This window comes from Acipenser ruthenus, chromosome 38, assembly GCF_902713425.1.
Source record: "Acipenser ruthenus chromosome 38, fAciRut3.2 maternal haplotype, whole genome shotgun sequence".
Taxonomy (NCBI): domain Eukaryota; kingdom Metazoa; phylum Chordata; class Actinopteri; order Acipenseriformes; family Acipenseridae; genus Acipenser; species Acipenser ruthenus.
In genome coordinates this window covers 2,600,369-2,625,062 of record NC_081226.1, presented here as the reverse complement: position 1 = coordinate 2,625,062, position 24,694 = coordinate 2,600,369, and the positions used below count along the sequence as shown (strand labels likewise).

The window sequence follows — 24,694 nt, the reverse complement described above, 5'->3', positions numbered from 1 at the left end:
AAGAAGAAGAAGAAGAAGAAGAAGAAGTGATACCGGGGGGTAAATGGGCATGTTAGACTCATTTTTTTAATCTGGCCTCTTTCGTATAGTGTAAATGAGGTATTGTATTATATTAGTACATCACAGGGAAAAAAACATACAAAGTGCTTGTTCTTAAATTGGTTTTATCTCATTTAAAAAAAAAAACATGCAGTACATTTTTCAAAGCAGTAACCTACAAAGTTTATACCCGAGTCAGGCAGAAGCTATACAGTGTTGGAAGGAATGTGTTCTGGCATGATACAGAAGCTTCACAGTGGAGCTGTGCATAAACATTATCCTCAGTGATCAGTTAAATATGTGTTATTAAACACATGTTAACCAATGATCTATGCTGTTTATTTATTCTTATTTAACTCTATATTATAGCAAACACAAAATGCAAAGTGATTTTCACCCACTCAGGGTCAATCATGTGTAAAAGTGAATACCAGCTTGTATGGAACATCTCCCTATACAATTATTATTATTATTATTTATTTCTTAGCAGACGCCCTTATCCAGTGCGACTTACAATCGTAAGCAAATACATTTCAAGTGTTACAGTACAAGTAATAATACAATAAGAGCAAGATAAATACAATGACTTTTGTTCAAGCAAGTACAAGCTGAGTTACATCAGGATATGATTAACTACAAAATACTACAAAATACTACTAATATATTACATTACAGCCATAGAGATATATTGTATCTCCTTATTAATAAAATATTGTTTTTTATGTTCACAGTGTTTTGTAAATGAAGGATAAGCACATCAGTAGTGATGGTTCACTTGATAGATTTAATTTTGTAATACTTGAATACTTAGCATGTAATACCTATATTTCAATCATGGAGTTATTTTAATTATCATTATTGATAGAAAACATCTATGCATGTTGTATTAAATGTATGGATTATTGTTAACAGCTTCTGTAGCTGTTATGGACAATTTTAAATCTGTTTGTTTTGTATCGTTCCATACGAAGAAGAAGGTGTGACCATCTGCCATTTGAACATTATTATTATTATTATTATTATTATTATTATTATTATTATTATTATTATTATTATTTATTTATTTGATTTCAGAAGAAATCTAATGAAATCTAAATGTTCTGGAAAGGAGCAATAATGTGGAGACTGTCTTTCTTCATTGTGGTTGGTAAGTTCTTTCAATTCTGATTTAAAGGGGGAAGCAACTGTTGCATATGCTAGGGGGGGGTTATGACTCTGCGGCTGGTTATTTTTATTGAGGCTGTCTTTATTTGAGTAGTCAAGTGTGCTATGGAGGACGATTTTGGTGCCACTTTCAGGATTTGAATTCGTCACTCCAACTGTTAGTTGACAAGCATAAGAAACACTTAGAATTAATCTACATGCCGTTAGTATTCTACATATTAGAATGTGGGATATGCATTCTACATGTTCTGTGTGTAAATGCTATGGAACATTCCATGCCTACTCTACATTACCCTAACTGGGAGTGCTATTATAGGCAGGTAGATGTTTGATATTTTATTTGTGATTACGAATGCATACTGGTATGTTGTACATTTATAATTCCCAGATAAGAATGTCCCTTTGACATATTATCTCAGTACCAAATCGAATCATTTCCATCGCCGCTCAGTACCTCTGTCCCAATATCACCTTTGCTCGCTCTTAAACAATGATCTACTGTACATTACCCGAATAGGGACTGCAGGCTCTCCATTGAAACACAGCTGTGCAGGACACTTCATTAAATTGGGGGGAAGGCATTTGGCTTCGTATTTCTAAATTGTTGTGTCATTATCAATACCGTGCGATGTCATGGAGTCACAATACTTAGGAAAATCTAACATGCACATAATTGTTTGTTTTATTTATTTACTTAGTACTTATTTAGTGTTTAATTATGTTTCCCCGTCTGCAATCCTCTACAATAATATTACATTTCTGATCGTTTTTAATATGCTTGGATGTGTGCTCAGTATCGCTTTCTATTGTCACTGCTCTAGTCATTATTTACCAGACTTATTACCCATTATAGCAAACCTCTCCTGTTCTGCACCTGGGTTTGATTGCTGTGTTTCCCTTTCATAAGCCAGTCCTTTCTTTGTTTGATTGATTATGTTGTCTTTTGAAAGATATAATAATTAAATGTGCACATGTTTGTGTGGAACGGCCTTTCCTGCCAGACCGACCCCTCTTCAACCCTCATCGACATTATTTCATAGCACTGCATCTCTAATCTGTTTAATAGCCTGGCATGTCGGTGCTCTTCATCATTCTCTGAAGTTGTTTCAGTTTAGATTACTCTTCCAGCAAAAATCTCTGCCACTGGGTCTGTCAATTAGTTGTATTTTTTTGCCAGCCCTAGTGTCATATTTGGGTAAAACTACATTAAGTGTTTCTAATGACTGTGGATTTACAGAATAGTTACACAGGGCAGCAGTGTAGAGTAATGGTTAAGGCTCTGGACCTTTGACCGGAGGGTTGTGGGTTCAATCCCAGGTGGGGGACACTGCTGCTGCACCCTTGAGCAAGGTACTTTACCTAGATTGCCCCAGTAAAAAACCAACTGTATAAATGGGTAATTGTATGGAAAAATAATGTGATATCTTGTAACAATTGTAAGTCGCCCTGGATAAGGGTGTCTGCTAAGAAATAAACAATAATAATATTAAATCCATGTGTATCTACACATAATTACAATGTTAATATGCATAGTTACAATGTACTTAACGCGACAATCTTTTTGATCTGACAGGTTGTAATGTCTATGATCCATTCAAGTTAGGGATGGGCGACTGTATGAATATCAGCCACCTCAAAACCGAAATATTTATATGCTTCACTGCGCTCAGACTTTGGGGCTGTTCATTTTCTAGCTAATCTGGAAGAACTGAATCTTCAGCTGCTCCGCCTGTAAATGCTGACTCATGACACCTCTAAAAATATTAAGCATCGTGTCATGCCGAATTTTGCATTATTTATAATATCAAAAGCAAGTGCATAATGCAAGTGTATAATGTAAGACACTGAATGAACTGGTGCAGCTGTTTCTGGTTCATTTTAAACATTGTGTGAATGCCTAAATGATTTAGCAATAAGCTTGTTCTTGTCACTGTGTTTTTGCAGCCTGTGCTTCAGGTCCCAACATTCCTCTCAATCATACCGTTTGCTCTCCAGGTAGGTGAACTTTTTCAAACGACTAAAGAAACAATGAAATGTTACCGAAAACTCATACTTAAATTCGCTCAGAAACATTATTTGACATTTCAATCTAACTTAACCTACCTGATGTTTTATATGCTTTATAGGTGTATGTGTTAATTGACTGGCTGTTTGATCATTTAAACATTTCCTTAAGCCACAATTGAATAAAACCTCTGCTGTATTAGTGAGGCTACATTCAAATGGGATGTTTGAAGAAGGTGTGGTGGTCCAGTGGTTAAAGAAAAGGGCTTGATAACAGGAGGTTCTGGGTTCAAGCTCACCTCAGCCATGGACCATGAGGTCCAATAGTAAATGACTCTGCAGTGGCAGATGTGATGCATAGTTCACCCCCTTGGGCTCGTATGGTAATAAAGAGTGAAAATGATTTACATAATGATTACACACAGCAATGGCAGGGTTTTTTTATATATATATTTCCAGGACATGTGTGTGATCAGATGGAATATATATTGATTACTAAAATGATGAGCCAGAAGGAAGCCTTATCCTACTGCAGACAACACTACACTGACATGCTGAGCTTCACAAACCAAAATGGGTTTCTAGGAATTAAACGGGAGATACTCAAAACCACTAAGCTCTGTTGGATAGGACTGAGAAGGACTTCAAAAAAGGATCCTTGGCTCTGGGAGAATGGAGAAACTTTGTACTATACAAACTGGATACGAGGCGAACCAAGAGACAAATTGTGCGCAGTATTGGATGTCCAGGGAATATACCTTAATAAATGGAAGACGGAAGACTGTGGCAGCAAAAAAAACTTCATCTGTTACAAAGGTAATTATTATAGCCAACATTCCTAGCATTATCAAAAGCAATTCGATATTAGATTTCTATCAATTTTCTATATTCGGAATAGTGATAGTAACATGACCACTGGATTTCTAACCATTTTCTTAATACTAGAAACTTTAGAACACTGTCCCTTTTAAATAAATGCTAGCTAAGTCTTTAAAATCAATTTTCTTAGCTCTGAATATGCAGAACTAGCAGCATTATCACCACGATGTTAGGTGCTTGTCAAGGCATTATTATTTTATAAACATAAATAAGTATACTAAAGTTACCCCAGAAGATAGTCAATTAGTATAGATACAACAATTAATCATGTAGTTGATTGTTGATTGCTTGTTTATTTTTGAGTCTCAATTAAACATTAATTAATCAATTACGGTGTGCAATTCAAAGCCTCGCATGACTTGCTACCTAGAACATTTTTTGAAGAAAGCTTGTAAAAAGTGTGCACCCTTTCATTAAAAGAATATTCGCATTTTGCCGCGTTTACCAAGATTAATCAAACTTTTCTTTCTTTCTTTCCACAGGTCTCCCGGCAACAACTCCATCTCCCCCTCCTAAAAGCAAGTACACTGTTGTATATACTTTTGGTTACAATGTTACATATGGGTTAATGTGCAATGAAATATTAAAAGTACAAATACAGTCAGAACAATCCTTTTAACCACCGTTCATTCAGTCCTTTTTAAACAGTGATAAATAATTAGTTGCATTTTTCTGAAAAGAAAAATAGCTTGATGTTCTTGCTCTGGCACACTAAACTGAGCTCATTTTCCAACCCAAAAATGTCCCATGCATTCTAGTGCCTTCACTGGATGAGCCATTGGCAAGCAAATGTTTGTACAATAAAGTAAAAAAATATATGTCTCTATGTATCTTTTTAACAGAGATCCCAGTCCCTCGAAGAATCTATCTGATCTCTGAAAATATGTTCTGGCCAAATGCTTCTCAATACTGTAACGATAAGTACACTGGTCTGGTGAAGCTCACAAGCCAGGCTGCACAGGACGATGTGGCGGCGCTGGTCGGCAGCAGCAGAGCGTCGAGGTTCTGGATTGGGCTGATGAAGAACGTCTTTGCTGATAGCTGGTACTGGGTTGCTGATATGGAGGAGCCTTTGAGCTACACTAACTGGGACCTTGGGCAGCCCAGCAAGCCTTACTTTGAGCACTGTGTGGGAATGGTGCGGGGGGCAGACGGAGTCTATAGATGGCACGATATGTGCTGCTTTGAGAAACTCCCTTTCATCTGTTTTCAAAAGTGAATTCTTTCAATGTAAATTATTATGATAATATATTATAAAGACTACTGTACTGGACTGTACAGAGGGAAACTACTTGTGTGATGACCTTAAAAAAAAACTATACATAATCTTCCAGGAGCAGTGCTACTGCTTCTGGGTCAGTTCTGTCTGTTTCTGTGGTGAATTATTTCTATGTAAATTGTGTAGATTCTCACTGTGCTGTATACAGGACCATGCTGGCATGACAGCATTATAAAACTATACCCATTGTTCAAGGAAACATGCTTCTCAGACATTGGGGAGGGGCAAATGGCTTTGGGTATACAATAGGGTTCTTTAATATCAATTAGTTCATTTAAATCACAATGTTGAAAAAGACATGGTAAAGTCTCTCAAAAATAAATGTTGATTTTAAAAATTGATTTATCAAAAAGAAGAGTGAAAAGCTGTTTTAGGGGTGTGATTATTTAGTACAGTTGTGAGCTGTAAGGGATATAAAGAAACTGGCTGATTGTGATGTGAGATTCATTGCCTTCACGAGTATGCATTGGCTGTGGGCAGCATGCCATGATATTAGCTCAAACTTCTAAGTGCTGTGCCAGTGATAATTAAGAAGGGTCTGTGCTCATATTTGAGATGGTACACACCGTAAGATCCTTACTATTAACTAAACATACATTGCAATATAAAGTGTGTTTATAACAATTGTGAGAGAGTCTGCCATTCAATCTATGGGAATTTCTTCAACAATAAATGTAAATATATACACACACACACACACACTCTATTGGTTTCCCATTTTAACTGCCTTGATTATCTTTTGGAAAAGGTAAGAATACTGGTGTTTACCTTTCTTGGGTAACTTTCTTTTACATTAAGTGAATACATTATGTGTACAGTGTCACACTGTATAGACAATGTATTATCTTATTATAAATCATACACAAATCTTTTAACATTTAATGCACAGTATGTGGTGCTGTTCTATGCACAGGGTGACTTCTGTATACAGCAACACATGCATTGGCATATTGACACATCCATTACTGCGATTGCTTCATTTAAATTTGATTTTGAATGTGTGTTATAAATGTATTTTGGAGACTTTCTACTGGAGATGTGTATTGTTCTTTTGCTTTATTTCTTCCTCGCCTGTGCTTTGAGTTTAGTGGCACAGGGCTTGATTCATTCATTGAGCAATAACCATTCTCCATTCCCATTAGAAAGGAAATATATGTTATTTAATGACAAATGCTAGTGCCTTGGGTTCAAGCTTGCTTAATTTTTAATTATGCAGCTCATGAAATCTCTTGAATCTATTATTATTATTATTATTATTATTATTATTATTATTATTATTATTATTATTATTATTATTATTATTATTATTATTATTATATACAGAGAGGTATCAAAAATATTCAGGTTCCCTAAGTTTCAATATCCAGTTTTGGGTAATACTTTACATGAAAAGTCTCTAATCACTGTGTATTTACATAGTAGTTACATAGTAAATATATGTGTACTTACACATAATTACAATGTACTTAGTAAGTAACTATTACCTTAAGTCCAATATATTCATGGCAGGCATGGCGTTTGGGTGACTAAGTTGCACAGCGTGATAATTGCACAAGGGAAACCATTTCAAACATAAACTTTACATATCAATGTGTATAAAACATGTTCATAAGCAATTTTCATTTTTCTTTTTTTCTAGTTTTCCTTTACAGAAAAAAAATATACTGCAGAATTAAACAAATAAGTTGCCCTTACAATGATGATTAATAACCTCGGGGGTGGGGAAACAGAGCAAGATTAACAAAGAGGTAAAGACTGCAGTATTTCAGTCCACTGCTTAGATAAAATAGACCCCATCAGGTCACTAGCTGAAGCAGTAGCCCTCCAATATGAAACAGGAGCATGGTAAACAGAGTTTGAATCCTGGAAGCTGTGTGTATATACCCTGATGCCCTCTGCTGGTGAACTAAGATACTGCAGAGGCCCTGATTGCCTGCTGTATCCCACAAGAAGAGCTCTGCCTTCAGGGAACAGCAGTTTGAGGTGTAGGTGCCGACTACTTCAGCCCCCATGTCCAGTCCTGTTAGGTTCAGTCTGCCTTGACCTTTCCGGAGTTGCACCCCTTGTTTCCCAGGATCCCCGGTGAGGTTGAGCAAACCCTGGCCCTGCTGAAGCTGCATGCCTGCTATCCCAGAGTGCCCCTGGTCGCTGAAGAGGAGATTGGTGGACCAGGAGGCTTGACTGCAGGATTTTTGTGAGAGAGAGGGGCAGGAGTCTCTTACTACAGACTGAATACAGGAGGGGGGAAGCAGGTCAGGATTCTGTCGAGAGAATGGAAGAGAGTAAGAAAAACAATGTACTATATAAAAAGAAATACGATAGTGCCTCCTTCCTCACGCAAAATGTTATTGGACTACAAATTATGCATCAACTTTCATTTTTAATCCTGGCCAAACGAACTACATAAGAAGCCCACAATCCATGTATCTTTATTTTTAAAAATGGCAAGTTTCACAAGACCTTGCAAAGAAAACAAGAAACAAGGAACCATTTACTCTAAGAATATTTGAAACAATTTGTTAGTGTGCTATAATCCCTGCCCATTTAATGAGGACACAGCCTTCAACAATTAGGCAATATGTGGCAAACTGTCTCAAGCTTAGCAAAAAGAACACTGGTCACTTGATTCTGGTTGAAGTTGACTTACAGTTTATAACACAATACTCCCCACTGCAAGTCACCAGTACATTTATAATCCTCCAGGCAGGAGAGAAAAGGGAGGGGGAGAAAGTATGAGTGAGAAGGTGAGAGCTTTGATATCATTATTGTATAAAACACAATTCAAGTTCATACTGACCGGATCTGCTACACTTAGGTGCAGAACAGCAAAGTTGAGGTCACTCCTGTCCGCAGCCTCGACAGTCACGCACACACTGACCACGCTACCCAGCTCTGCTCCGACTGGAGTAGTCAGGTCTATCTGCACTTGGGATGTCCGGTTTCGAGCCACAGATAGCCTGGAAGCGGGGGTAGTGATACACAGTCAACAATGAACACATTTATGAAGTGCTGAAATTGAAATAGACCGTCTCTCTCCTTACCGGTCAGGGGTCCATGATTTCACAAACTTCCTATCGTCTGTAACCATGACGACAAACTCCCTGGTGGCTCCAGAATTTGAGATGTTTACCCAGAGGTGGGCACTTTTCCCAGGATACAGGGTAGGAGCTGTGGGGACCTTCAGTACAACAGCAGAGTTAGCACTAGGGTACACAGCGTCTGGAGCAGTAGCAGCTCTCATTGACGTCTCAGTACTTTATACTCTCTGTGCACGCACTTAACAATTTAAAGGCATAACAGCAAAGGTGTCTGAAGGACAGGTGAACAATCCACAGCTGATTTTCCTTTCTTAGTCTGCGGGAATCCAAGGGCTGATGCAACCCTCCTTGTCACCAGACAAGATCGTGATTTGAGCCACGCTTGCATGACACACCCTGTACTCCAAGCGCCAGTGCTTCTACTAGGTAAGCCACTCAGGACAATTTATAATCATATCATACAGACTAAAGGCCGCCACACATCAGGCGCAATGCGACAAGCGGATATGTGCAGCGATGCGACAAAATTAATAGAACCTATACTTTTGATAAGTATCTTTCACACCACAGATGACACTGGAGCGATGCAAAATAGGATTGAATCCTATTTTTTGCAATTTCTTTACACGCCAACTAGGGAATTGACCAATCAGAGAACAGTTTCGATGCACGGTCTGCACCGGGTTGAAGCAATAGCCAAAAGAAAAATACCCAGAGCTTTATGATAAAGGGCATTACAGTTCTAATGATACAGAGATTGAAGATAATAGATGGGAGTCAGTTTCAAAGGAACTGGATATGCCTGGTATGAATGATTTATTACTATGTATGTTAAAATACCATCAGAGAAGATATTCACAATGTCCACGTAATGTTGACAAATATGTACCAGTCTTCATAGTCTTGTTAATAGGAAATTTGAATAGTTGCATTGATCTGGCAGTTTTCCAATCTGGTCATGTCGCTGCATGTATAGCCTGGTGTATAGCGGCCTTAACACTTAAGAATAAATCATTTCAGACACAGAACATTCAAACAGAGCGAGTTTGAAGATGGAGTACAAGGGAACATACTTGGATCAGTACTTGTGCCACATGGTTCAGTTCTGCAGATGCCCGCTCTATGATGTTACCCTCGTTGTCATTTCCTGTCATTTTCACAGAGAAGGGTTGGCTGGGTAATGTTGCGACCTCACCAATGAACTCTCCTCCAGTGTCTGTGGCATTGAGCGTCACTCTCTCAAGGCTCTCCCCATTGGCTCCCAGCAGAGTCACATGACTAAATGTCACAGCGCTGTCAGTAGACAAGCCAGTGACTGCCAACACCAAAAAGGTTGGGACACCTGTACCAAAACGGATAAAAAAATGAGAATGGCTTTAATTTTCAGCTAACCACTAACACTGGCATCATCAACGCATCAGCACTGACGTATATATCGGGACCATATACACTCCTCAGCAACAAGTACATTCCAGTCACCTACATTTAGGATTACATTTTTTTTAACCCAATCCTCTGTTGTACATTTACATATATAATGACCAATGCATCAAACATTAATGCTTAAGTATTTCCCTTCCAGCTGATTCTTTATACTGACCTGATGCTGGTCGGCCTTCCAATCTGGAGAGCCCAGGGTGGCTGCCATTGGCTGGTACTGCAAAGTGGTACAGGAAGTCAATGGTGCTTTGGCCTGGAGGTGGGACACAAAATAGACAATACATTTTAAACTTCTATTCCTTTGGGTGAGACTTAAAACCTAGATCCTATTGTCTGTGACTCTGCAACAGCAGTTGATGCATAGTTCACCCCCTAGTCTCTGTCAATCGCTTTGGATAAAAACATCTGCTAATTAATTAATTAATTAATTAATTAATAACAATAATAATAATAATAATAATAATAATAATAATAATAATAATAATAATAATAATAATAATAATAATAATAATAATAATTAATATCATGCCAAAACATGCCAAGGTATGTCAAGACATTTTTAACAAGTATTATTATTATTATTTATTTCTTAGCAGACGCCCTTATCCAGGGCGACTTACAATTGTTACAAGATATCACATTATTTTTACATACAATTACCCATTTATACAGTTGAGTTTTTACCGGAGCAATCAAAGTAACCGCTTAGCCAGCAAACTGGTACAAAAAAGTAGCCCGCAATCTGTTAAAAGCTAGAGGGATAAAGTCTCAAAAACAGAAACAGCAAAAATTACTTGACTTAAAGTTATACCAGAATTTATATATTACTTCAAACACCTTCCCAACACTCATGACCTGCACTTGCACATTACAGTGCAGATCATCTTTTGGCAATAAAAGAATTAAAAAAACTATTCAAAATCGAAATTTACTTGCACAAAACTGCTGAGTAGATACCTAAGACATTCACCCTGATAGTGCCCCGATTCACGATCTTTATCCTCCACTCGCCGGGGGTTGGTGACAGAAGGCTGACTCTACAAAACCCCACAAAGCACTCAATCACTGCTAAATCCCCACGCTTGTTGAACAGGTACTGGGATTCACCTGAAATGAAAGGGAAAATGTATTACACCACGCCAGTGAAGCTGGCTAAATAGTCATGTGTAACCCTGATGTAAGTGTAGAGTAAAAATGTATTGGTAATCAAACCAGTTTGCTGGAGTTGACTTTGGCATAGTTGATAAGGTATCTTTAGAATGACTGAAGTGATAAAGCATGTAGAAGAATGTATGGGAAAAAGAAGTATGATAAAAAATAAACCAGAGATGAACCTTGTAAAAAGAGAGTAGTTAGCAGCTGGTTGCACTTGAATGTTGTAAAAGCTGAATGACTTATTTTTATTATAATTAATAAGAAAAGAGAAACTGTAGTCACGTATGTTCTGAGCCTACTAGAATATAACTACCAGGCATTGAGGCATACACAGAGAAGCTTCCAATACCGCCAGATCATCCTGGACAATCTGTGTAGCGTCTGTGACTCTCTCTCCAGGGGAGGTAATCTGATCAATTGACTATCTCTGTTAATACAAGTGGCACATATTGCATCTAAACAATACCGTTCAATATAGAATGTAATGTGGGTATTTGGAACTAATAAATGGCAATCATTGTTCACATTTGAAAGATGGTCTGGTCTCATCCTTATAGCGTAACAAAGCAGTTAATACCATTTTACCTTCATTTTTAAACCTTACAGAAGCATCCTAGTTGATCAGAAAAGAACAACCCCAAGTACATTTTAAATGATCAGAAATATCTGTAACATGGTATCCCCTGATGCCTCCCAGGTTAAAGGCTCTAATAACATGGAATGCAAGACGAGTCAAGCAATCTTGAGTTGGCTGGTTCGAATCCTGTTTGAGTTGAGTTGACGATCTTGGCTGGGGGACAATAGGGTGCGCTGCATTGGCCTTTGCTCTCCCGTTGGTTAGGGAGGAACAGAGCTGACAACCAATCATCTCATCACGCTTGTCCAGACTAGCCAGGCTATGTCGGGCTTCTAGGGCTCAGTAGCTTGGCAACATGTGCTGCTTATATTGGGTTTGGTGAAAATAGAATTGGCTTTAAAGTGGAAACAGAGGTCGTCTGTGGATCTTCACGTCTCCTGATCTGTAGCAGATTTGCAATTCTCAACTACTCACGTGTGTAAAATGAATTCCAGATCTATAGTACCTGAAGGGTCGTAGATCGTGAAATCCATCAACTCCCCTGAAATATGAATGATGATGTTCTTCACTGCAGGATCAACATAGAAGATATAGGAAGATGCAAGACTGGGGGAATCTTTCTCAATATGAAGCAGAGTTACCTGAAAAAACAAACAGGTGCACATGACAGTTGCATTAAAGCTGTAGGTAACAAATGTGGACCTCTGCATTGTGAAGAACATTCATTTTAGGATTTCAAAAAGGTAAATGCAGCCCCAGAGCAAAGGGGTTGAAAATGATATCCTTAAAATCACTATTAAAATCACTAATCACCAGCTCAGGTAGACCCAGGAAGGTTGCTGAGCCTTTTTTGTAAATTATTTTGTTTGTTGGAAAACCCTTGAAACAAGTTTAAATACTTTCTCAGAAGTGGGGCACAAAATAGATAAAGTGTGCCATTACCCCAGCGGAGACAGTATTGTCCTGAATGAGGACGGAGACGTCTTGTATCTCCTTATCCGTACTGAAGACAGTCAGGCCTCCTGAGATGGCAGACAAATTGGTGTAGATTGAGAACCGATCAGGAGAGAGAGACTCCCTCCTTTTCCTCCCTGTGCCTGTTTTCACTCCTCCAGTCCTGCTGGGGTCCTCAGTGAGCAGGAAGGTCACCTAAGAGGAACAGAGAGGAAAGAGCTGGAGACCAAACTGCACAATAAAATCAGCTACCAATGTTCTTCAGTGACAATGCAGGGAGGCAGCAGGACTACAGTGGCAATGACGCGTTAGTATCTTTAAACAGATATATATTTAAACTGGGGATACTCACCTTGGATCTTTTGTGCAGTATGAGAGCTTCCACTGCATTTTGGAGATGTTTGTCTTTGGGAGAGGCATCAGTGAAGACAAAAATTTCAGAGAGAGGTGGGGTGTTCACTAACGCAAGCTGTAAAACAAATGCAGCCGACGTCAGGAATCAATAAAAAAAGACAACTCTTGTCTTACTTTCATGTTCTGCGCTGACATGTATCTAAATCTATACAGCACAAAAACAAACTGGTATGTAAGCTTGCTGTAGTTCAGGCTGCACAGAACAACCCCCTATCTGGTGGAAATGGTTTAGTCCTGGTGAGGGATAAGGCCAGATTAATGTATCACCATCCAACTCGCTCTGTGACGAGGCTCAGCATACATCTCGGTTTTCAAAGTGATTGGCTTTCAGAGAGGAAAACAAGCGATTGACTAATCCTCAGGTCTCTGTGTTTTCTGTTTCAAATCCACAGTTTTCAGTTGAATTGGAAAAATATTCAATTAAAAGTCTTGATAGAAATGTTTTAATGTGGATTACTCACTTCGCCAGCCTCAGCAACCAATCAGCTTGCACATAAAACAATGGTTTGTTCACTGTTTGCCCTCTGGGAAGTTGATAAGATAACAAACACAACTTAAATAACATACACACATCCTCTTGCATTGTACTGTATCAAGCTGAGTATCGGCATGACATAACTATGTTACGGTTTTAGTATTTAGAGCCCAGCTTCTGTTTAACAATAAGGATCAGGGAGGACGTTTCAGTGGCAGTAGAACGTACCTGTAGTGCTGTAAGGCACATCTCGGGCTCGTCTCCTCCTCCTAGCGCACTCAAGCTCCCCAGGAGGTCTATGAACTGGTCTGGGTCTGTGGTTCTGTACAGCGGCCCCACACCTGTATCAGGAGCACACACACAAGAGAACATTACAGTTTTGGATAATACTTTGTCTCTAATTACTGTGTATTTACAGGGTAGTTACTTGGTAAATACACATGTACTTACACATAATTACAATGTTAAGATGCACAGTTATGATGCATTTAACGTGTATTTCTATTTTTGGATGATTGTGAACAGGCTGGCTGAGGGGGTGACGTCAGACCAGGAAATGAATGCAACACACACAGCAACTGCGGGCGAAACTGAGGTGCAATGGCGCTCCGCTCTTTTATTGAAAAAACCGAATATAAAGGTTTAACAAACACAAAAAACCACTGAACAAACAAACTGGCATGGTGGCCAAAACAAATAGACAAAGTGGACGAACACTAAACAAACAAGTACTGTGATGGTGCTTCCAACACCAATAGCAATTGTTCATATTATTAAATTATTTCTCGTTCTCTCCCGTTCTCTCCACACTGAACACCCAACCCTGTGTTTGTGAAAACTGATTGCTAATCAATCATTCAATTGGAATCTCGGTACATCTGCATGCCAACTAATTGTGCACCCTGTGCTTCCAGCCTAAAACCCATTTTAATCTGCATGTGGAGTGATTGTGCAATCCCAGTGCCTAAATACAATTCTACACTTTACATCACCTGTGCTACATAACCCACACTCTATGTAATAATACCTACACCAACAATAACACGCCACATACACCCTGCCACAATGATATATGTAAGTACACATAAGTATCAAAAAAGGTAAAGGGTTAGGGTTAGAGTTAGGGTTAGGGAGGTTAGATTTAGGGCTAGGGTTAGGTTTAGAGTTAGATTAGGGAGGGTAGAGTTAGGGTTAGAGTTAGGGTTATATCGTTCAAAACAATGTACACATTAAATACATTGCAACTAATACATTGTAAGTGTAAGTACACACGTATTTACTAAGTAACAACTATGTAAATACACAGTAATTAGAGACAATGTAAAGTGTTTCTGATTTGCTGCCCTTAGCTAATACTGATCTTTCTAAATCTGGTCCCCCTCCACTACAGTGATCTTATCCCTCACCTGGGTCATGGAAAGGGACCAGCACATACTGGGAAGGCTGATGGATCGTTCCTCGTCTTTCCAGGATGATTGAGTAAGCTCTCTCTCGCGCCGCACTGATCTCATCAAACATACTGCCGGTGGTGTCGATCACAAAGCTGAGCACTGTCTCCGCACCCACGTTCAACAGCCTGCTGAACAAACCGTGAACAGAGCTCAGAGAGGGGACCTGCTCAAAATCAACAATACACTGAGAGCAAAGGAGGCGCGCCTTCTGAACAAAATCACATGCAAGCACGACACACAGAGCGTAGGGGAGAACTGCAAACAAACACCAGAAATACAGCCTGCTCAACATAATGGCTAGTTTCACAGAGCCTGATTAGCACTAATCCAGGATTACCTGGTGTTACCATAGGTAACTAGTGTTAATCAGGGTCTGTGAAACCAGCCGAAAGAGGCTTACTCAAGAAACACAATATGAGGGTAAGGAACAGACGTCAGAGATCTCCTATTATATTTGGTCTCTGTGTATTGTACAATATGTGTGAATGTTCAATTGTAAGGAAACTCAATTATTTATGTATTTGTGTGTGAAGGAGTGTGCAAGGATTTAAGCAGAATTTAAAATCACACTTTTACAGCATAATCATTATCATTATACATAATTATGTGGCCACTAGTTATTACCAGAAATTAAGCAATGATATCAGTTACCAATTTCTGGAAAAAGCATTGGACACGACGCTGGTGTGTGTTCATGGAGGATCTGGGTGCTTCTCGAATGCACCACCAAGTGCTGCTGTTCTATACAGTCTCTACACCATTTTGTGAGCAAAGTTTAGTTGTTGGCTTATCTCTGTGTGTCAGCAACCTTACTTGCACCAGGTAAGGTGAGGTTGGTTCTGCTCATTTGAATTGCCCTTTTTCTCAGGCAATAAAACATTCTAGCAGCATGCACTGACCACTCAGTGATAAAGGCCAAATGGGTTGTGGCTCCCATTTGCCCCATAATGCCATTCCACGAACACTTTCATATATATATATATATATATATATATATATATATATATATATATATATATATACACACACGTTACCTTAAGAAGGCCTGGGTTCCCACAGTGTCCCGCAGATCTTGCAGCACACTGACAGTCGCCATGGTAGCGAGGTGGGCAGCTTCGTCATGGAGATAGTGATGCGGCGAGAACAAGAGGGAGGTGCTGTCCTTGTTGATCCCGCCCCTTGCACTTTGATATCGGCTCTGGTCAAACAGCCCCCCGTGACTGCATTTACCTGCCCACGAGGGGAAGAGTGCTGTGTAATTAGGGAATTATACAGGTTGACTGAGGTGTTGACTCCATGCAGGGGTGTTCACAGGGTAACATACAACTGTACAGCTAGGGCCAAAAGTTTTTCGTCACTCTATAGAATTCATTAATTTGGCTGTTGGTGAGAACCCAAGCCAGGTGTGGCAGGCTCACTTTCAGTTGTGTACCTGGTGGTTTTGGGGGGTCGTTGTTATAGTAACCAGAGGTCAGAAGTTTCTTCTTGTTGATTTTCTCCAGAATGTTGTCGTTGCAGGTCCAGTGATCACAGTCTCTGCAGGTCTGCATGTTCTCTAGGGACAAATGGTCAACGTTAAAAAAAAAATCACAATGATATCAATATTCTAGTACATCTTATCCAGATGCATGCTATAATCAGATTGATAGATCTGCCTTTTTTATCTGGATACAAACATCAGTATGAAAAATGCAAATTGAACTAAACATTCACCATCAGCCTTTCCTAAATCTGGTGTTAAACCATTTCCACTGGCAGGATTTAATCTCTCAAATTCACACTGATAGAGGAAGTTACATGAGTGTCCAATGCAAAGGACAAAGAGAGGTAGTTTATTTTAATCTTAGACATCTTTAATCTTATACAATGTAGGCACTCTTGAAGAGTGTGTTGATGGTTATGTAATGTCTAGCTGCAGTTGGGATTGTAGACTGTGGAATAAACTGGTCCAGATGGATATTGAAACAAGATGAGATTGAGTATTACAGACCAGTTGCATGGTGCACAGGGAAATGGGTCATTACATACTGGGCTTTATAGACTAAGGTATCCTATAAAAAGAAGTCCTGCATAACATGTACAAACCTGGCGCGACTGGACCAATTTCCTCTGCGTTTCCCAGAAGAGTGGAGTGGATCTTTCTGTACCCCATTTCCACCCAGTTACTGTGGCTGTAAAAATCCTGGGAGGAAATCGAATACAGAGAACAGTGCTGGGCTTATATGCTTATGCTTTAGTTCCATATGCCACTGGTATGTTCTTGTGAAGGATTATCATTATACCTTAAACAACCGGGTCTCTGTATACTACTGTCATTGTTTTCATTATCTGGAAGATTCAATTCACTACCGAATGTTTAATGCCTGATCTTTTGAGACACCTTGTACATTGTGGTGTGCCTAACTCTCTCTCTCTCTCTCTCTCTCTCTCTCTCTCTCTCTCTCTCTCTCTCTCTCTCTTTCTCTCTTTCTCTCTTTCTCTCCCTCTCTTTCTCTCTCTCTCTCTCTCTCTCTCTCCCCCCCCCCCCCCCCCCCCCCCCCCCCGACACAGCGCCCTCTGCCTACCTGTAGAGAGTGCAGCAGGGAGCCCAGTCTATGCCGGGCCCCGCTCTCATCCCCAGCCTGGAGTGACTGCACTGCCAGGTGCCGGATGCTCTGCAGCATGGCACTGGCCTCTTTCAGCCTCTCCGAGTCGAAGTGCAGCTGCGGGTCGCTGCGTGTGGAGCTCAGGAAGTCCATGGCTGCGTTGGCCTGGACAATCTCACTCACGGCCTGCTGGTACTGCTTTGTAGACACTGTCTCTTGACTGCCATAGTAAGCTTTGAAGAGCTCACTGGCTGTGAAGCTGCCCTGATGAATATTGAAATAGCAGAGTTTAGAAAAACGGGCATGTCTGAAATATCACAGTTATCCTCAAGAGTAAGTGCCATAGCTTTAAATGTCATTGATGTGTAAAATTATTTCTCGTACTATTCTGAGCAATTCTAAAGCTCTGTTGCTTCAATACTGAGCTATTTTTTTCTGTAAACCTGACTTTACCTCACGTTGAGTTTGTGTTGGGACTAACAGCCTTTCTTATCCCAGTAAAATCATGAGACAGCATAAAGTATGTTAGGTTGTGTTAGCTGCGTCATTTCTGATACGCTCCAGAGTATTTTATATCAGTTATTTAAGATTATGTTGTAGTAAAATGCTTAACCAAATATTGTAATATAATTAAGTGTCTATTATGGCACAGCAGGAGAGGAAGGGTCTATTAGGATTGATGACAATAAGTTCAATGGCTTCCAATTTTAAAATACTGTACACTGCAAAACACAATTGCACTGTTTATCCTTCATCGTCTCCTTGTTAGTTTCTGTGGGGTCAGTTGATTTTTAAACAGGAAATAGAATTTGACCCATGTACCTGTACAGCTGTGGCCAAAAGTTTTTCATCACCCTACAGAATTAATCAATTTGGCTTCATAAAATCTAATTAATCCCTCTGAATATTGTTACGTTAACATATTGAATTACATACCGCTTTGTAGTTGTCCATATACTTAAGAAAAACTGACCCAAATTGAAAGATTTGACATTTTGAAATTATTATTTATTTCTTAGCAGACGCCCTTATCCAGGGCGATTTACAATTGGTACAAGATATCACATTATTTTTACATACAATTACCCATTTATACAGTTGGGTTTTTACTGGAGCAATCTAGGTAAAGTACCTTGCTCAAGAGTACAGCAGCAGTGTCCCCCACCTGGGATTGAATCCACAATCCTCCAGTCAAGAGTCCTAAACACTACTCCACACTAATACTGTACTGCTATTATGGCTTCCGGTAGACTTTTTGCGATACATGTTGTAGTTTCTTTGATTACATGATGTTAAATAAATGATCTAAATTAGGCTCATATAGTTTATTTATTTTTAATCCTAAAATGCTGATGCAAAACATTTGGCCATAGCTGTACATATTTTAACAGATGTGCTGATGTCTTTCTTTCAATGTTACTCGTCATCAATACCTGGAATAGCTGTGGATCAAGAGTACGTCCTTGGAGATTGGGGGTTTCTTGAAAGAGATCCCTGGTGATCAGGAGAAGGGCTTCCTCTGTGATGCTCTGATGGGTGTGTGAATTCCAGGCTAGAGACATAATCTTGGACCAGAAGTTAGGAAAGAAAGCCCAGGAGCCGTGGATCATTAGGGAGCACAGAAAGAGTGTGTGCACAGCCAGAGAGAGACCCATCGCTCAGGCATGGAGACACAAGTGCAGCAATATAATATCACTTTCAACTCTGCAAACCACAAAATAAACACAAAGCATGTCAAGTGCAGCTCTCTGGTATACAGTCAATTCTGGTCTAGTCCGCTTTTTATTTTTTTATTTTTTTTACAAAATAAAGGACTGTCTGCTTACATTTTCTGTGACCCACTCATTCTATTAATCTTATATCTATTGAGAAAGACTTGTAGTCGAACATTTGACATTGAGAAAGGCTAATTGTCCAAACATTTTTCGTTTAATCTTACAAATTTGTTTTACTATTAATAATAATTATGCTGAGCAGTTACAGATATGCCTATTTGAACTGCTAAGAGATTTTAAAAGCACTTTTTTTTAGAACATGTTTTTTAGTCTGTTGAAATTCCTAGAAAATAGAGAATCGGGTTTAAAAACTAGAAGGAAAAATGCCTTTGACATTCTTAAAATAGACAGCGGTTGACATTTTAGTTTCACTGTGTTTTTATATTTTAAGCAAATGTGCTCTATGTTGTCAACTGAAATGTAATACAAATGATAACCTTACAGATGCTGGCACCAGGTTTTCAATTTTAACTGACCTATACTGTATAATTTCCATATCAATATTAATTGCATAATAATGACTGCTCTAGAATACATAGTTAGGGTTACCAGATTTACAGAGTCAAAAAAAACAAGACTCTCCCCCGCTTCAAATTATTGAAGCTGTAACAACTCTGAAGCAGTTAAAATAAGTATATAATAACACAATCATAAGTTAAATAGATTATAAAAATGATTGTGTTCATCAAAACACAAAAGGGACTAACTTAAAAGGCTAACTTAGCTGGTGGCACTTCCAAGATAGTTAAACAAATATGAATAAAAACTAGCCATGTTCCAGGAAGTTAAATAGACTATAAATTATTAAACACACAATCAGAATTATTAAACAAGTAATCCATATATATATATATATATATATATATATATTTAAAATGGGAATACAAGCAAAAGCAGGACGATTTAACAATTTTACTGTTTTTGTCTAGGACATAAAATGCAGTTTTTACCTTTTCTGTACATTGGAAACAAACCTGAAATCGTTCTTTCCCAAAAAAAAAGGCTAACATTGACAGGTTTCTGTTAACAAAGACCTACTTTCAGAATGGTTATACACAGCAATGAGGATGAAAACACTGGTCAAAAAATCCTACCTTAACACTTCCCCGAGCTGATCTGCGTTCTCATTTGTGTTAGCTTAAACACTACTTTACTACTTTGCTTTTATAAAATAGTTTCTTATTCTTAAACGTGCAGGATTTATATCAAATAACAACAGATGGCATTCTGTGTTCATTATTAAGCTGGTGAAAGACAGCTCATGACACATCACAGAAAACTTTTACCAGCTTATAAGGTCTCCAAGCCATCTCTTATTCTATATAATGCACTGCGTGTTCACAATCACCCAACTCACCAATCAGAACGCTGGCTTTCCCTCTATTGTGACTGGATTGTCTGTATAGCAGATTCCAACGAGCAGAGATGCAGTTAACGTGTGTTCATGGCTGGGTGTTGCTATAGCCAGTGATGTGTGAGTGGGTGTTGACAGCTAGTACTCTCTCTGCTTCGTGGGAATCCCTTATCTCTGTCCCACAGCATGTGTGTCAGCCTCTAACGGATATATCTCACGCTGCAGAGCAAGCCACACAGCACTGAGCAGAAGGCAGCACGCAGTAACTGAGAAGTCAACAGCATGCAGCATCCACAAAAGTAAAGCAGCTTGCTGATTCTGAAGTCGTGTCATGTTGTCACCATCAGAGGGCGGTATGAATAATGAATATTTGTACACCCTTATTTTTTTGTAACAAAGCCTTTGCATGCAAGTCTATATCCATGCAGCTTCACTAAAATTTACATTTGGGGTGACATTATTATATTTGTGACCATAAATAAACTGTTTAACATAATACAAACTATATCTACAATTAAACATTAGTAGCGTAGTAGTGCAAACTTCCATTATTACACTACTGATATGCCATTGTAGATATATCTTGCTGTAATCCTAACTTGTTGCATCCTAGTTCATATTGTATTCAAGTACAATTATTGCACTTACTGTAAACTACACTGTATTTAAATATTCATCTTGCATTGTAACCCTGTACTGCCCTGTAACACCTGTATGTTGCCTTGGATAAAGGCGTCTGCCAGATAAATAACTAACAAACTGCACCCGAATTTATTCACAACAATCCTGCACAACATTTTAAGATACTGTTATTTTTGGGTTGCATTTATAAGACGCCTATAACCCACTACAGATTCCAGAGCTTTTTTTTCTAACAAGGTACAACGCAATAAAATCTTTGGCTTGCACAGTGTATTCATCTTAACTACAAACCCTGTGTTGTTTCATTTCTACAGCTGTTGTCCTAATAAAAGTGAATACATTACATTTGCACAGTCATTTTGTTTTCTCATGTTTTTTCCATGGTTATACTGTGTATTAGTTGTCCATAGTTTATCATGGTTTGCCATATTTCTTAATAGGCTTTCACAATACAATACAGTATACCTTTAACTTGAACTCATTACAATTCATAGCAATATAGCGTTAATATAATATAGTAAGAAGATAGTAACAGGAGTTATTCATAAATGTCAGTATGTTAGTAAGATAAATTGATGCATTATACTAGATTTTTGTTTTTTAAAGAATACAATATAGTTTCTATGTTAATATTATTTAACAATAAATTGTTCCACAGTTGTAAATCAGGTGGCTTGGAGTATTTCCAGGACAGGAATATAGCTTTTTTTTTTTTTTTTTTTAGCCAACAAAAAGGAAGAAAGCATGCATTTTGAAGTGGTTTTGTTAGTGAGAGTCTAGTTGAAAATAGCATCTGTTACATTAGAGAACTGGAATCAGTTGGGTTTCTGTAGTTTCCAAACTAATATAGTAAAGGAAATAACTATACAACCCACGATTTAGATAACCGAGCCTTGCGTCCTCTGCTAACACTCTAAAAAACTGAAACGGTTGTGGGTTCGTATCCACAACACATCTGAACGTTTTTTTGACAGTAAAGCTAATCAAAATGAGTTGAACTTGAAAACGTGGTAACACTTTAGTGATTATAAATTATAGCAAAAAAGAAAGAAACAATGACAAAAGTGTATAATAACTGTATTGCAAAAACAAAGCAGCCCCATACAATTGGTGAAACAGACCAGAAAAGACAGACAAAATACGTTATAACTGATTATGAACAATAGTACAAACAATGACAAAAGTGTATAATAATAATAATAATAATAATAATAATAATAATAATAATAATAATAATGAATAACGTATTTATAGATTTTATAACGGTCTATATAACGGATACCTAAACTAAAGTGTTGCCAGTTTTTCCAGGTCTCTCAATTTTTAGTTAGTGCCTTTTCCTAAATTATGTTTAATACATCAAACGTGTTACTGTAACAGACGTACTGAGGCTGCATTTTCAAAAACAAACTTCTCACACATGAATGAGCTATTTTTAAAACCGTACAAAACAATATAAAGATGATACTAATATAAATATGATCATAATATTCTTACCGCTGGTGTCTCAGCTGGGGGTTTGTATCGCTCTCTGTCGAAAGCTCTCTGATATATAAGACGGCTAGACCTTTCTTTTGTGGTTTCTCACTTCAGCTTTTGCTCTCGTAAGGGTAGCTTTCTTTTCCATTGAAGGCGAGCTGACGAAGGTTTTAAAATGAAACATCAACACTGTCCCCCTCCTTTCAAAGGAGTACCAACCAAGGAGTTTAAAAGTGAATCTCTTATCTCTCCATATCATAAGGCACGTTATAAGATCTTTAAGTTGTTTGATTATTTATTATTATTATTATTATTATTATTATTATTATTATTATTATTATTATTATTATTATTTAGCAGACGCTTTTATCCAAGGCGACTTACAGAGACTAGGGTGTGTGAACTATGCATCAGCTGCAGAGTCACTTACAACTATATCTCACCCGAAAGACGGAGCACAAGGAGGTTAATTGACTTGCTCAGGGTCACACAGTGAGTCAGCGGCTGAGCCGGGATTTGAACCGGGGACCTCCTGGTTAGAAGCCCTTTCCTTTAACCACTAGACATATGGAGCTGTTTTCTTGCAACTTTCATTTTATCCCTATATGTGCGCCCTTATCTATATCAACACGTCGTGGCTGCATGTCGGGGTCAGGTGTCTGGGTCAAGTCAACACCGAGAATATTTTAGAGACATTAGCTAACCGCAATTTGTGTCAGCATTTTATTTTAGTGCTGCTTGTGTTTTTTCACTCCAATTTTATTAGTTCAGTTTTCTATACTTTTTCTACACCCCCATACGTGTTTGAACCCTTGGAACAGCCAGATTAACAGAATCCACAGAGAAATGTTTTTGGTCAGATAATCCCACGATGCACTGTAGGTCACATGGCCTGACTCATGAGAGTAAATCTACTGTATGATTTCATAACAGGATTCAGCACCAGAAACAGCTTTAAAAGCACTGTCTTTAAAACAATATATGAGAGATATTTGTACTGCAGTTCACCCACAACAGTGAAAACTCGGCCATAAATCTCAAGCAGACAAACGTTTCAGCTACTGTGCGAGGGCGTTTTAGGAATCCGTTTCTTCTTGTGTGTGTTGAGTGGATTTTACAATGTCTTTTTAAACTGAAGAAAATCTATTTTAACCCACCTCCTTCCATTTCTTCTTCCCCGTCTTTAACCACCACTTCCCCATCATTGCAGCAACATGCTTTGACCGCAAAGACACAGCTGAGGTCAAACAACCGAAGCTGTGAACCAGGAACAATGTGAACTTTCTTTAACCTAGTGCCAGGATATCATGTTTAAAACCAAAAACGCTTTCCATGAAGTGTCTCTAATCACTGTCTATTTACAGAGTAGCTACTCAGTAATTACATGTGTACTTACACACCATTACAATGTTATTATGCATAGTTATAGTCATTAATGTGTCATTTCTTTTTGCACGATATAACCCCAACTCTTTTCTGATACAATTGTGTATTTGTATATATTGTGCAAAAAGGATTTACACATAAAGTACATTGTAACTATGTGCAAGTGCACATGTAATTACTAAGTAACTACTACGTAAATACACAGTAATTCGAAATACTTAATGTGAAGTGTTACCCATATTTCCTATAACATCTGTTTCTTTAAGTCCACCCTGAAGTCACAGTGTAGGAATCAACAAAGAACGCTGGAGCCCAGCAGCAGTTGTGAGAATGTTTATCTACTCAACCAGCCCGGATAATGCAGGAACAAGGACTTGATAAAATGGAGTACATTTTGACCTTGCATATGTTGTGTCGGGAACAACATAACACACGGCAAGGACTTGATAGTGTGTAGATATCGTTAGGTAAACGTAGCGGAAGCAGAGTTCAAAGTTCAGCTTCACACACAGTTAGGTAAGATTTATAAGACAGGCACTCAATAGTTCGAGTGAGACAAGCTTACCTGAATCCTCTCCCGACAAGATCAACTCCGTACCCGAGC

The 24,694-nt window shown here is 38.5% G+C and overlaps 1 protein-coding gene across 3 annotated transcripts; it reads right to left on the bottom strand.

Annotated features, from left to right (window-relative positions):
• Window positions 1–5,430: 5,430 nt before the first annotated feature.
• Window positions 5,431–23,239, bottom strand: LOC117962905 (von Willebrand factor A domain-containing protein 7-like). Of its 3 annotated transcripts, none has more exons than XM_059009280.1 (17): window positions 22,723–23,239; window positions 18,888–19,158; window positions 17,434–17,718; window positions 16,955–17,051; window positions 16,302–16,424; window positions 15,904–16,099; window positions 14,825–14,994; window positions 13,647–13,759; window positions 12,882–12,998; window positions 12,518–12,724; window positions 12,081–12,216; window positions 10,801–10,950; window positions 10,004–10,096; window positions 9,477–9,745; window positions 8,407–8,543; window positions 8,163–8,322; window positions 5,431–7,626 (listed from the first exon to the last, which is right to left on the bottom strand). In XM_059009280.1, the coding sequence occupies exons 2-17, from the start codon at window positions 19,107–19,109 to the stop codon at window positions 7,162–7,164; spliced, it is 2,940 nt and encodes a 979-aa protein (XP_058865263.1). In that variant the 5' UTR covers window positions 19,110–19,158; window positions 22,723–23,239; the 3' UTR covers window positions 5,431–7,161. The 3 variants fall into 3 exon arrangements, with proteins under 3 accessions (XP_058865263.1, XP_058865264.1, XP_034775113.2); XM_059009281.1 differs by having other exon boundaries at window positions 18,888–19,019; XM_034919222.2 differs by lacking the exon at window positions 22,723–23,239 and adding an exon at window positions 20,587–22,398.
• Window positions 23,240–24,694: the final 1,455 nt, after the last annotated feature.